Here is a 14,421-nt window from a genome sequence, read left to right as displayed (position 1 = left end):
AAATCTTCGAATTTTTATTCTTAGAACTATTAATAAAAAATATTATTACTAAGTTTGATCGAACATTCGAGCCAGCAGGGGCTGGCGTTAAAAAGAAAATGCAGAATGAATTTGAATATGTTACTTTCCTACTTTCCGCACAATATTTAGGGCCATCTACTTCGAATGTTCTGTCTGCTGGATCTGATTGGTTGTTGCTGAGCGACAGAATCAAACAAATCAGCGTCAGTAGCTCAACCAATCAGGTGTGGGCTCTGGATAATGGCGGAAGACCGCTGCGACGCACGGGGATCACCAAAACAGCTCCTCAAGGTAAAGTTGCACTCTCACTGCACTTGCGTCAAGCTTGCGTCACTGCGGGGGTCGTTCAATGCGGTACTGTTGTGTTATTTTCTCCGAGTTTTCTTATAATTTAGATATTGCATAATACGTTAAAGTATGACTTAGAAGACGACAAAATACACAATAAGTAAGCTTAAGGAAATTCGTTACTTATCTCTGAAATTCGTTGAGTATATTTCGAACCCCGCAGTGACGCAAGCTTCATTAGCCAAACTCGATTGTAACACTATATCAAAGACTTGTATTAGCCCTTATTGTTATGTAAATCAGGATAAGTCTTATTCTATACATCTATTTGGTACTTAATGTGATATTCGTTGCCATACATTGTACCATGTACAATTGTCACGCAATAAAGTTCTTCTATCATTTTGTCCAGGAACAGGATGGGAAGTAGTCGGTACGGAACGGTTTCTGTGGATCTCAGTTGGACGTGTTGGCGTCTGGGCGGTCTATAACCACTCTACTGTGATGTACCGCGTAGGAACGCATGGGTGAGTCGTCATATGTGTCATCTTTCTTCTTTCATTGTATTAATTGACTTGTTACTGTTGCCTTACAATTTACCATGTACAAATGTTGTGCAATAAAGTTCATTCATTCATTCATTACTTCTAAGCCCCTGTAAAGGGATTATCAGCAGTGCGCATGTTGCTAGTCACAAGTGATGATTACAAATTAACAACGGGAAAAAAAAGGTAAACACTAAAGGAACAAAAACAACTGATATGTGGGTGCAAATGACGAGACACGTGGATGTAGTGGGTTAGTGTTATTTACATATACATGTATACAAGGACGTGTAGGCACGACTCAATGCAGCAGGGCCCTCCCCAGTTCAGTTTTGAACTGGGGGAGAGACCCCGCCTCCGCCACACCAGGCTCAAGTTCATTCCACTCCTGGATGGTACGAGGGAACAACGAGAGCCTGTAGAAGTTAGATTTACTCGCGATGGTCTGCAGGTTGAAAGCGTGGTCTGTGCGGCGGGAGCATCGAGTCGCCAGGACCAGTTTGGATGCCTGTGGGACAGAAATGTTGTTGTGGATGATTTTGTATATGGTAATGGGTCTCGCTTATAATAATAACGTTATTGCACAACAATTGTACAAGGTGCAAAGCATAGCTTATATGTGGCAGGGACGGTTTTCAGGTGAAAAATACACGCAATCCTCTGTCGATCTTAAATATGGCCGATCTTCCATCGATACGCCCGAAGATCGTGCATAATGTGACAGGCCGGCCCCCTTTCCACTAGACGGCGATCGCGCTGCGCTCTCACTGTGACCTAAATAGGATATGTGTATCCTTCGCTGACACACTGGGTATATCATACAAAATGTAAAATTGTGACGGAGAAGACAACAAAACACACAAAGTGTAAAAAGATTCGTTTCTTTTCTATAAAATTCGCGATATGTCAAATTTTAGGTCGTAGGGAGAGCGCGGTGAGAGCGCCGTCCTAGTGGAAAGGGGGTATATAACGAAGATTTCTGTTTACAGGAACGACGAAACAGCGGGGCTTCGCTGGCAAGCAGTACACATCGATGTTGTCCATAATGCTCTCTTCAACTTGGAGAAGCTACCAATTTCCTCCGACTGGTACCACGAAATAGACTGGATACATTCAGGAAAGACTTCAGTTTGGGTCATTGGTAGCTACCCGGATTTTATGTATGGAGAGACCATAGCTCTGAAAGGTACTGTACTGAACTATATTATTACCATTATAATTTTGGTTTATTTTTCTCATTTATTAGAATGGTTTGTCATTTATCAGAAGGTATCAAACTATTAGTGATTTGCGCTTATTTCTTATAATTTTGTTTTTATCTGTACTCTGGATTTGTCGGCCTTGTAAAGGATATACTAATCCTGTTACTATTACCCACACCTCTCAGATTTCATTCTGAGAATCTCAATCATATATAAATTAATACATTATAATATGGATCTAGGAAATATGACAGATAATGGCGTTGTCCACTAACAACTCTTATTTCGTAGGTCAAGGGTTATATTTGCGAATGAAGGACGGTAAACGAACACACGGGGCGTAATTGTTTTACTTGCTTTGTTTTGTTTTGTTTGTTTATTAGGAATCTCCATTAGTTACATTGAACTATTCTTCCTGGAGTCCTCTCGAATAAAATACATAACAACAAATTATACAGATAATGTTGATCAGACAACTAGCATAAATCAATCATCATTTTCTTAACCATATCATATTATACAATACATTAGATTACTCATAACGTCAATGAATCAATTCATCATCATCCTCATTCAATTAACATAAACAAAAACATTATTATCATATTCTATCATACATGTACATAGTATTATCATATATTGGATTATGTGGAGGTCAGTGGTCATGAAATATACAGATGGCTTATAGTCAAGTTTACCACCATGAGCTGATAGGCGAGTTTTTATGTCTTTGAGTTTTTGTCCAGGACCAGATTTTTACTTTGAATGCACGTTGATTTGAGGATGTAATGTGAATTGGTAGAGTGTTGCTTTGTCTTCATAGGCTTTAGCCCAGAGACGCCTGACAAAGGAATATGGACAACCGTAGGGGCAGCAAATATGAAGGAAGTGAGCGTCAACTCTAGAACCGGGCAGCTATGGGCGGTTGAATTTGACGGCAAAATATGGCGCTCACCTTTCTACTGTGAAATCTCAGGTAGCATAACATACATTCATACTTTCGTTTCTTTCGATTTTTTGAGGCTACCTACTTCAATTTGCTGAAGACTTTTGTAGCCTATATAGGAAAATCGTGTTAAGTGCCTTTCCCAAGGGCACAAGACCGGTGACACGTCGGGGTTTGAACTCAGGACCTTCTGGGCCTGAGTCAAACGTGCTGACGATTGCGCCACGCCGTCCCACTAAACGCGGACACATACATCCACGTATAGTGAAGAACAGTTATTAACTGTGTTTGAAAATTACAAACATGAGGCACAGAACTGCCATTGCTCAATTAAGAATCAGTTATCACAAACTGCGAATTGAATCAGGAAGCTTCGAAGGCACAAACGCACTCCTCTAGAACGAAGAATTTGTCAATTTTGTACCTCAAACATGGTAGAAGATGATGTGCGCTTCATTGTTGATTGTGCTATGTATGTCAATGATAGAAAGACTATCTTTAGTTACATAGAAAGTAGATTCCCTTATCTAAACACATGAGTAGCACTGACAAGTTTATATTCCTCATGCGTTTTAACAAACCGACCATAGCTAAACCCATGCAGTCCTACATTTTCACCATTACCAAGAAGCGAGAAGAAGCGGAACTTCTGTGTTAGACTAGATCCGCGATACTTTTATATGTATATATGTTTTGACTTGTTGTGACCTGTACTTAGCTCGGTTGGGCAAAAATGTACAATGAATTCATTCATTAATACTTAATTAATACAACGGTGTCATCCAATATGCATTAAAAAATATTGTAAGCCTAGTTTGAATTAACCTGGAATCCAGTCTACTACTGGCTCGGCCTAACGTTACCGTAGTTAGTTTAGGCTCTCTACGGGGCCAGTGTAGCTCTCAGCCGCCGGGGTAATCATTCACACCCGGTAGGATTTTCACGCGGTTAGACTTGGCCCAGCAGCAGTTATTGTGGCCTATTAATTAACTCCCACTGGGCAAAATCCTACCGGGTGTGAATGATTACACCGGCGGCTTAGAGCTGCACTGACCCCGTAGAGAGTCTATACTAACTACGGTAGGCCGTGCCACAACTAGACTGGATTCCAGGTTAAGCTTAAATACGATACGTTCATAAACGTACATTCTGCATATATATTAGCGCATCTTATGTAACCCCAGCTAACCACTCATCTGTTCAGTGTTGAGACATTTAGATTTTTGGCGACGCAGTCAAGGAGCTAGCCCATAGCATGCTATCCTCAAGAGTTCAAAATATTAATATTGCATAGGAATGTTCTTTAGTATGTCGGGCCCGGGTATACACCATACAGATGCCGAGCGGATAAGAGTCCTTCTACGAAATGTACTGCTACGCTGCTGTTCATATGTTCGTTAATCATATATGACATGTTACACTGACGTTAAATGCAAGCTGAACTTGCTAGACTGCATTGTACTGTGGTATAATCTGCTACCAGTAGTTGTTACACTGGCAGCTCTTTTGTATGCTTGTTCATGTCTACGCGCGAAAAGTCCAGAGAACACTGTCTTACGTATAGACTTAGGGGCTTCCGTGTCGTCCCTCACATGAGGCAGTCAGGTGGGCCCAGCAGGCTCTCCCGGCAGCTATCCTCCCCACATCCTTCCAGCTGATATTTACTGCTTGGAGGTCCCTCTCGATGGTCTGTCTGTAGTTCATCTTAGGGCGACCTCTGCGTCTTTTACCCCTAAGAGACCAGTTCATGACCTGGTTTGCCAGTCTGTCTGCAAGTCTCATGACATGGCCTAACCAGCTCAGGCGCAGCTTTCGGATTGTCACAGACACTGGACACTGGTTGTTGGCTGGTCATAGTTCTTATTAATTCTGAACACTGTCAGACAGAGAAATTTAAAGAGACTGCGGTACTGTAGTCGTCATTCAGATGACTCATTACAGGCCCGTTCACACAAGAGCAAGAATGAGCCGGAATGTCGTCAGAATGAAAATGAAAACAGAAACGGCAAGCCACTTCGAATCCTGTCAGAATGTGGCCAAAAGAATATCTGGAATGCAGTAAGAATTTCTCGAATACAGTACGAATTCCCAAGAATAGAAAAGAATTTTCATTCTGACGGCATTTTGACTCACTCCTTCTCGTGTGAAGGGGATTTAAGGTCCATTTGGAATTCCCACTCGGAATGGCCCCGAATGTGGCACGAATTTTGCAAATACTTAATTCTGGCTGGTTTTGCTTGATTTCTGCTGATTCGGTTTCAATGTGAAGGCCCTATACTGCGTGACTAGGCTGTGGAACCGACAAGAAAAAAGTTTTCATGGTAGGAACATCCTGTCAACAGTGCAAAACGTGGTATCTCACTCCACTTGTGGCACCAGTGCGGTACTGCGGGGTTCGTTCACTGCGGTACTGTTGTGTTATTTTCGCCGATTTTTTATGATTTAGATATTGCGCAATGCGTAAAAGTATGACTTAGAAGACAGCAAAATACACAAAACGAAGAAAATTTCGTTCTTTTCTCTGAAATTCCTTGAGGTATCTTATTCGAACCCCGCAGTGCCGCACCGGTGGGCCAAGTGCAGTGAGATACCACCTTGACAGATATATCCTCTCAACCTTTTGCCAGTCTTGTTTATTTCTTGTATATCTTGTTTTCTTCACACAGCAAAGTACGACTGGGAGTCAATTGAAGGCTGCTTCACGTCTGTATCGGTGGGACCAGCAGGGGTTTGGGCGGTGGGCTATTCCGGCGATGTGTATCACAGAGCGGGGACATTGTTGAATGAAACCTCCCCTGGTGAAGAATGGGTACATGTGCCAGGAGTAACTCTACAACAGTTGGCAGTGGGAGATGGTATCGTCTGGGGTGTAGACGTCAACAACCGTGTGCTTGCAAACGTGCTGCCAACGCCGAATAACAAAGACGGGAAAGTGTGCCAAGTGGGGTTGACAGGACGTTCGATGTGCTATGCCACACAAAAGGGTAAAGCTAAGGGCACAACCCGCCGTACGTGCAATTTGTCCGTACGTTTGTTTGGGAGGCCACGTCCGCCACGTATTTTTTCAACCTTTATTTAACCTTGATACATCATTGTGTATTTCTGAAGCGTTCAGGCTGTGCTGGGCGGGCGCGTCGCCCGTACTGGTACATACGGGGGCGATTTCGCACAAAAGTTTTGCCTGCACGTAAAGTTCTACGGTGTGCTCCAAAATCCGTCGGATTCCCTACGAGTTCGTACGGAAGCGGTACTTACCACTTACGGATCCCGCGTTTTGGCACGTAGACAGCACGTATTTGCACGTACGACGGGCTGTGCCCTTAGCTTTAGCCTCCCTTGTCGTGTGATTAAAACACTCAACGTAGTCACTTCTTTGAAATTTTGGGATATCTTTTCATCATTCAATGTGGTGTCATACGTTTGTGCTTATTGTGCAGATGTGATTAAAAAAAAACATAACTACTAATAAAAGTGTTGTTGTTTTTTTTGTATCAGAAAAACGTTTATGTGCAGAGGACGAGATCGTCTGTCCTCACAGCGGACATTGCATCCCAGAATGCAGTGTGTGTGACGGCATTGTGGACTGTGGGGATGATGACGACACCGACGAACGAAACTGCTGTACGCACTATAATTTTGCTTCTTTCTTGTAATTGCGGATTAACATTAAGCCACTCTGACTAAATCTAAAGGGCACAACCCGCAATACGTGCTGTCTACGTGCCAAAACGTGGGCAATCTTTTGGGATCCGTATGTGGTAAGTACCGCTTCCGTACGAACTCGTAGGGAATCCGACGGATTTTGGAGCACGCAGACGCGCCGTAGACACGCGGTTTAATACGTTTTTTTTTTTTACTCAATGGTCACCACGTAACAAGGCCTGAAGGCCACTCAATGTTACGGGTTACATGATTGGAACTGTAACAGCAACTCTTCGCCCTAGGTCAGAAACATCATGATCGAGACCAGCCCAATTGCTCACTATGAGTGAGGACTAACTGACCCAATAGGCGAAGCAGGGGTTACGAGGGCTGCTCGGGAGATTCACTACCCCTATTTTGGCCGGAATGGTTTGATCCACTCGGGTGGATGTTCGCACATGTGGCGGGTTCTTTAACGTGCATAGGGTATGGCTCTCCCCATACACGGGACCTCCATTTAACGTCCTATCCGAGGGACGACTCATTTTTCACTTGAGTAAAGTGAGGAAAGTCGTGTAAAGTGCCTTTCCCAAGGGCACAAGACCGGCAACACGGCAGGCGGATTCGAACAGGCGACCTCTCGGTCACGGGCCGAATACACTACCACTGTGCTACGCTGTCAGAAATACGTGGCGGGCGTGGCGTCCCAAAAAAACGTACGGACAAAGTGCACGTACGGTGGGTTGTGCCCTTAGCTTTAATTTCATGGATAACAAGAGTTCGTAGACCTCAGGCCTGCATGAAATGTATTGGGTTTCTGTAGACCTATTGGGTATTTTTGCCTTTTTGTCTGTGGTACGTGGTTGGAAAAATGAGCTTTTTACCGTGTTGGTTGTGCACCATGCAAAAGTCTGACTCTGAAATTCCATTTTCTGAATTTGTAAGTTTGGACATGGATGAACATTACTTATTTTGGATTTCTTAAGTATGTAACCAACCACAGTACTTTGAAGTTGTTGAGACGCTACCTTTTTTTGTCTCAGATGGCCCATGCACATGTAATAAGTTACTCGGTCACATGATATACTAATATCTTCCTATTTCAATGTACTGACCTAATGCAGCTGCTAAGTCTCCTTGGTTTGTGTTCTTCCAATGATATTCATTAAAGATTTATTTCTGGGGTGTTATTCACTTGACATCGGAATGTTACTTGCATAATTTGACCAATGATACTTTTATCTGTAGTTCCATAGACATTAGACAATATGAATAGTGGTAGCCCCCATGCAGCAGCAACAGTTAGTCCCCAGGGTGGTATGATATTTTCATTCAATCCATCCAACCCAAACCTAAATCTCCTGTAGTATCTAAGCCAAATTTAACAGCATAATTTACTATGAAAAATGTCCTTGTCAATCCCATTTATAGATGGCAAGCTGCTGGCAATGTAGCCTGATTAAATCTCGCTTATAGCAGCCCGCCAAACATCCGCCGGCCCGCGGGGAGGGGCCAGTTACAGCCCTGGACAGCGGAGTTTGTGTTACACAGACTACTGGCAATGGAAGCTTTGAAAAGTTCAGAAGCTGTTGTAGTCAGAGCAAACACCCAGCAAACATCCCCGCAAACCAATGAGCAGTTGCTTAGAAGGGGAATTTCATCATATATTTGCCGCGACAAAATGCAACCAACGATACTGAATTTAAAACAGAACAAAGCTAAGCCTCCACCACTTAACCCTGCCTGTACCATAGATTAAGCAGGCCCAAAAACCAAGCGAATATGACTAGCCCAAAACAACAAATTACCTGTATACAGTATGGAAATGGCATTACCAAAGAAACAAAAAGAAACACAGGACAAATCATACACAATTACCTTTCTCTTATGCCCACACTCTATACAGTTCTCCTCCACATTAGAAAATTGCATCTTCTTCTGTTTAAGTTCAAGTTCAACCATGATTGCCAACAGGGTAAAGGAACTTGTACCGAAACTTAAAACTCAGTACTATACAGCTCTAGAAACACCACAAAGAGTAATAAGCAAACTCCAATTATACCTGACCAACAGATATATAATCTTGTACACTCCCGTCATCTGGCAAACTGTCAGTGCCACTAAGTAACCTGATACATTGAAGGTGGCCCAGGCCAGATGATGGTTCTACACCCAACCATAATCTGTTTTTAAAACCAAGCAGATATTGGGAGGATGCCCCAACCACACAAAAACAGGGTCAACCTATACAGTATCAAGTTCAAGCACTAGGAGGCCCAAAATCAAACCTGACCACCAGGACACCACAAACAACTCACGTACCAAATAGCAACACAATGGTACCTTGCGTTCCGGAGATACAGCGCACGCCCCGTGCCCGCACAAAAGGTAACCTAAAATGTCAAGTTCAAGCACCAAGGGCGCCAAAATCAAAATTGAGCATTATTCAGCCACCGCCGACACATGTGCCAAATATCATCGCGCCAGCACCAGCCGTTCAGAAGATATAACTCCGGAAACACCCCTCTCGGACACAAAATTCGACCTGCCGGGTCAAGTTCAAACGCGACAAGGCCCAAAGTCAATCCTAGGCAACAGGCAACAACCCCCCACCCATGCACCAAAAATCGTCGCAATCGCGCGTATCGTTCCGGACACACAGCGCCAAAAGTGCCCCAAAAACACCAAAAATGCCACCTGCAATGTCAAGTTCAAACGCCAGGAGGCCCAAAATCAAACCTGAGTGTTAGGCTACCACCCCCAACCCACGTACGAAAAATCGTCGTGCTCGCACCATCCGTTCACGAGATACAGCGCCCTACATCCCCGGCTACCGAAAAGTTCCCACCAGCATCAAAACCATACCTGCATACATGCAGGTAATAAACGCGCGCGCTATAGTTTTCACCTGTTTCCAAAAAAAAAACGGGAACTGATAAATGTCTTTACATCGTCTTGTATATCTTTTTTATTCAATGTGGTCGCAACAGCTATGCGTTTCGCAGAGGATGTCATCCATATAATCAAATCAACATGGCCTTATTTCTTCTTCTTTTTGGGTTTCCAGGGTATGCTGCTTGCCCAGAGAAGAACAGGCGGATGTGTACGGGAGACGCAGGCTGCTACAGCCCGAGCCGTGTGTGTGACGGGGATTGGAACTGTGGGGAAGACAAGGAGGACGAACGGGACTGTCCAGGTATGCTTCACGTCGACCCTCACTTAACCTGGAATCCAGTCTTCTACTGGCTCGGCCTACCGTAGGTAGTCAAGCTTTGTACGGGGCCAGTGTAGCTCCCAGCCGCCGGGGTAATCGGCCTTCAATTGACTCCCAGTCGTACTTTGCTGTGTGAAGAAAACAACATAAACAAGACTGGCAAAAGGTTGAGAGGATAAATATGTCAAGGTGGTATCTCACTGCACGTGGCCCACCGGTGCGGCACTGCGGGGTTCGAATAAGATACCTCAAGGAATTTCAGAGGGAAGAACGGATTTTCTTCGTTTTGTGTATTTTGTTGTCTTCTAAGTCATACTTTTACGCATTGCGCAATATCTAAATCATAAAAAATCGGCGAAAATAATACAACAGTACCGCAGTGAACTAGCCTGACTAAAATCGCGCCCCTAGCGGCCGGCCCTAAGATTGCCGCCTCCCTAGGGGGGAGGGGGTCATTAAGCCCAGCCGGCGAGAGCTTGTGTAAACACAGGCTACGCAGTGAACTAACCCTGCAGTACCGCACTGTTGCCCCAAGTGGAGTGAGATACCACCTTGCCGGGGTAATCGGCCACACCCGGTAGAATTTTCATGCGGTTAGACTTAAGCCAAGTGGGCAAAGTCTAACCGCGTGAAAATCCTACCGGGTGTGAATGATTATCCTGGCGGCGGAGACCTACACTGGCCCCGTAGAGAGCCTGCACAAACTACGGTAAGCCGTGCCACAATGTGTCTCCTCTCAATATTGTTTGTATATATATATAATAGAACCTGAGTGTAGTAAGTACTAGATTTATGTTATTAGCAAGTTGTCTGTTGTACTGTACATTGTGTTTCTTCGAGTATTGCATAGCCTTCAGTCTACATCTAATATCACGTTATTAATTTAATTATACAGTACTATATAGCCAGTTGTCTTATACAACATACCTAAGTTTGACTTACATTGTACCCGTTTTACAAATGCTGGGCAATAAACTTTGACTTGACTTTGTCGACACGATCTTCACAGAAACCGCCATGTCAAAGATAGATTCAACAATGTCAAGTCCCAATCTCACTAGCCTGAGGTACTCTTGCATGGTATAACTTTGCGTCGTCAAACTCCAACATACCTCAACAGTGCCTCCGCTCAGTGAGATAGGGGCTTTATGGCCACACCTGGTGCAATTACTGTCGTATTGAGGTGACCTAAGTTATCGTCGAATGGTAGCCGCTTTAGACCCTTAAGGTGGGGTCACACCTGCGTATATATTTAAGTCCGTATGAGGCGCGCATGTGAGTATTTGCCTTCAACAGGCTCCACAGGTCGTTGTAAAAAATAATAGAAATTGGACAAACGTAAACAGGTAACATGTCAGACGAGTTAGGTGGGTCGCTAACCATACTTCTCGGTCAGCTAACTCATCTGGCATGATATGTATCTACATTTGTCCAATTTGTACTATTTTTCCCGCGACCTGTGGAGCCTGGTAGAGACTAAGAGCGTTATACGCACCTCAAACGGACTTGAATATATACGCATGTGTGACCCCACCTTTACGGCCCACTCAATAACTTATGACTTGCGTACGTTCACTTTGCAGACAGCTGTATCTACATCAATGAACGACAAAACTTTCTTCGGCGAGACCTTATCCAGTGTCGCGATCTGAAGGGCTGTGTGAAGATCACAAAAGTTTGTGATGGCAAGAGGGACTGTTCGGACGGCTCGGACGAGATACGATGTGGTGGGAACTTTACTTGATGCTCTCCCTTTCCTTATTGGACGTCTGTAAGGCTAGGATTAGGCCACATTTAACCCTATCTACACCAGGCTTTTTGGGGATTCCTGGGACCAAGGGGGGGGGGGCTCTTTTGACCCCCCCTTCGTAATTTCAAAACGGCTTGGGTTACGATCACCAAATTTAGAGGGAATGATGTACTAGTAAAGTTTTATATTTCTTGTATTTTTGGTATCGTTATGACGTAATATGACGTAATTATGACGTCATAATGTCATATTTTGGGCTAAAATCGTCAAAATATGAGTTCAGTTCAGTTCAGTTCATCCTCTTCAAAATATGAAATTTCCGCTATACATAAATGTATTGAACAAAATGATGACTATAATGCTTATCTTATTAGTGTCTAAGTCTGCCAAGACTTTTGTTGCCAATGACGATGACACTGATCTAGATAGGGTTAAAGCATGCTTCCATATCGATGTTTTAAAGTTTATGCTGAGCCTCATTTGTAATATGTTGTTTTCCCTGGCTTGTATTGTACCGTATACGTAATTCATCGCCTGGCTGCAAAGTATCACGTTTTTCTTAATAATTCATTCATTCATTCATTCATTCATTCATTCATTCATTTCTTTCTTTCTTGTACTTTATTCCTCCCTTGGGAGAGCATTGCATAGCTGAAGTATTTACAAAGGGGAAGCCGTGACATTAAACATGTGGTACATAGCAATCCTGTTAAAATAAAATAAATTATATCCTTATATTGTTTTAATTTCGTACTCATATTTACAATCTCTCTGAGGGCAGGTGAACGAACCTGCCAGGGGTATCCCATGCCCTAAACGTCTAGTCTACTGATGACCATTGGGACATTAAAAAATCACTCGATCAGATCTATCATACCATAATAACTGTCTCTTCTCGTCTCTATTTCTGTGCATTGTACACATAACTCTCAAGAGTTCTCTAAAGTTCTTTAGAGTTTCACTTTCAAGGTTCAGTGACCCTTTCTGTATCATTCTCTACAACTCCTTGTGACTCTACACAGTTCAGTTCTCCACAGCTCGTATGTTTAACTCACAGTCTAGCTTCTGACGAGGCTGTGTTGTAGCCTTTGTTGGGGGTAGTTTAAGTCTAGCTCTTTTCAGCTCTTTCTTCTTCTCTCGTCTGTACGTCCTCAGCTCTCGTGTGTTCTATTCTCCATCCCCGTGCTGCAGTTTTGCCTCTCTTTCCAGGTGGCGTGCTTTAATGCCATGGCTGCCAGAGGGCGGAGCAATCTGGCCGTTGTTGTGATGAAGGCGCTCCACACAGCTGGTTCTACGGCTTCTTCCACTATCTCAGCACCCAGCATGACCTCTGTGAATCTCTCATCTGGTTGCTCGTGCACTTTTGCCATGACTCTTACTCCCAGGGTGTTTGCTATTTCTTCTGCCAGGGTTTGTCGTAAGTGGTTAAAAGTGAAACATCTGGTGAATAGATGACCGACCAAGTCTTCTGTAGCGTTGTGGCAGGTTGGACATGCTTTTACGGTGTGTCTGGTTGGGATGGTACTGAGGAGTATGAGGTTCTTAAGGTCTCTCTGATACTCTGGCTGTTGTCTTGCTAGTGTCCATAGCTTGTGGGGTTTGTTGTTTGTCTGGTGGACTCTGTAGAACCTGTGGCAGTTGGTTTCGGATGCAGTGCTTTCCCTCCACCTCTCACTCTCTTGTGTCTGTATTGTCGTCTTTACTAGATGTTTCCATGCATCTACTGTAGGGAAGTCTGTTGTCAACCAGTATCCTTCCAGCCACTCCACCAGGCCATATTCCTTAGCAACTTCAAAACACTCGTCCACAAATCCTCTTGTCTTACTGCCTGGCTTTGCTAGGATGTATGAGTACAGCCTGATGAGGAACACTCTCTTTGCAAGTACAGTGTTTTGCAGACTGACGAGCTTTCCGAAAAGGCAGAGTTTACATTTGTCCAGGATTGACTTCAGACTTGTCAGTCCTATTGCACTAAGACACGCCGTCGTCTCTGTCTGAAAGTGCATGCCTTGCATGTTTTTTGCTCCCCTTCTGTGCACTCTCTCTAGTTTAAGTAGATCGCTGCTTGAAGGGTCCCAAAACTCGCACCCATGTAGCATGCTGGGAATGACCAATGTGTTGTACAAGGTCTTGTAGATTAGCGGGTTGGGGTGTTGTCCTTCAGAACCTGTTGTCAGAATCGCACTAATCTTTCCCTTCCCTTTTCTGCATGCCCCCTCAATGGGTTCTTTTGATAACATGTTGGCAGAGTGTTGTACCCCAACATGCGTTACTGTAGCTGTCTCCGGTATAGAACTTGTTCCCATTTTCCACAAGGTTGTTTCACTGGCCACGTTATGGCTGCTAGTTGTCTGCCCAAAGATGATGCATTTACTTTTTCCTGGTGCAAATTCAAATCTCCATTTTTTCCCATAATGTTCCATCGTGTCGATCATTCTCTGCAGACCTGCTTGTGTGCTCGCCAGCAGACATATGTCATCCGCTAAGGCAGGCGAAGCACAACTGATCCCTCCTATGCTCACTCCTCCCGACTGTAGCTGTAGTTCGTCGTGTACATCATCTGTTGCTAGTAGATAGCAGGTAAGGGACAATACACCTCCTTGGTTCACACCTCTTGTAGTGCTGAATTCTCTGGAAAAACCTCCATTCAGCATGACAGAATATGTACAACCGGTGTGCATGAGCTTGAGGAGTCTCCATAGTCTGCCATTTACTCCTTTCTTGTACATTTTAAACAACATTCCCTCCAGCCAGACTGTGTCGTACGCTTTCTTTGTATCAAGGAAGCAGCCGTATACTAGGCTGCCTCTTTC

At 44.0% G+C, this 14,421-nt stretch overlaps 1 protein-coding gene across 1 annotated transcript; it reads left to right on the top strand.

Moving 5' to 3' along the window:
- Positions 1-725: 725 nt before the first annotated feature.
- LOC118407214 lies at positions 726-11,626 on the top strand. Its single transcript, XM_035807644.1, has 7 exons — positions 726-836; positions 1,844-2,040; positions 2,880-3,032; positions 5,669-5,986; positions 6,498-6,623; positions 9,712-9,840; positions 11,442-11,626. Exons 1-7 carry the CDS (start codon positions 814-816, stop codon positions 11,600-11,602), a joined length of 1,107 nt encoding a protein of 368 aa, XP_035663537.1. The 5' UTR covers positions 726-813; the 3' UTR covers positions 11,603-11,626.
- The last annotated feature ends 2,795 nt before the right edge of the window (positions 11,627-14,421 follow it).

Source organism: Branchiostoma floridae, chromosome 19 (genome assembly GCF_000003815.2).
Source record: "Branchiostoma floridae strain S238N-H82 chromosome 19, Bfl_VNyyK, whole genome shotgun sequence".
Lineage (NCBI taxonomy): Eukaryota > Metazoa > Chordata > Leptocardii > Amphioxiformes > Branchiostomatidae > Branchiostoma > Branchiostoma floridae.
Note: the sequence above shows the minus strand (reverse complement) of the source record. Positions and strands in the feature narration are given on the sequence as shown.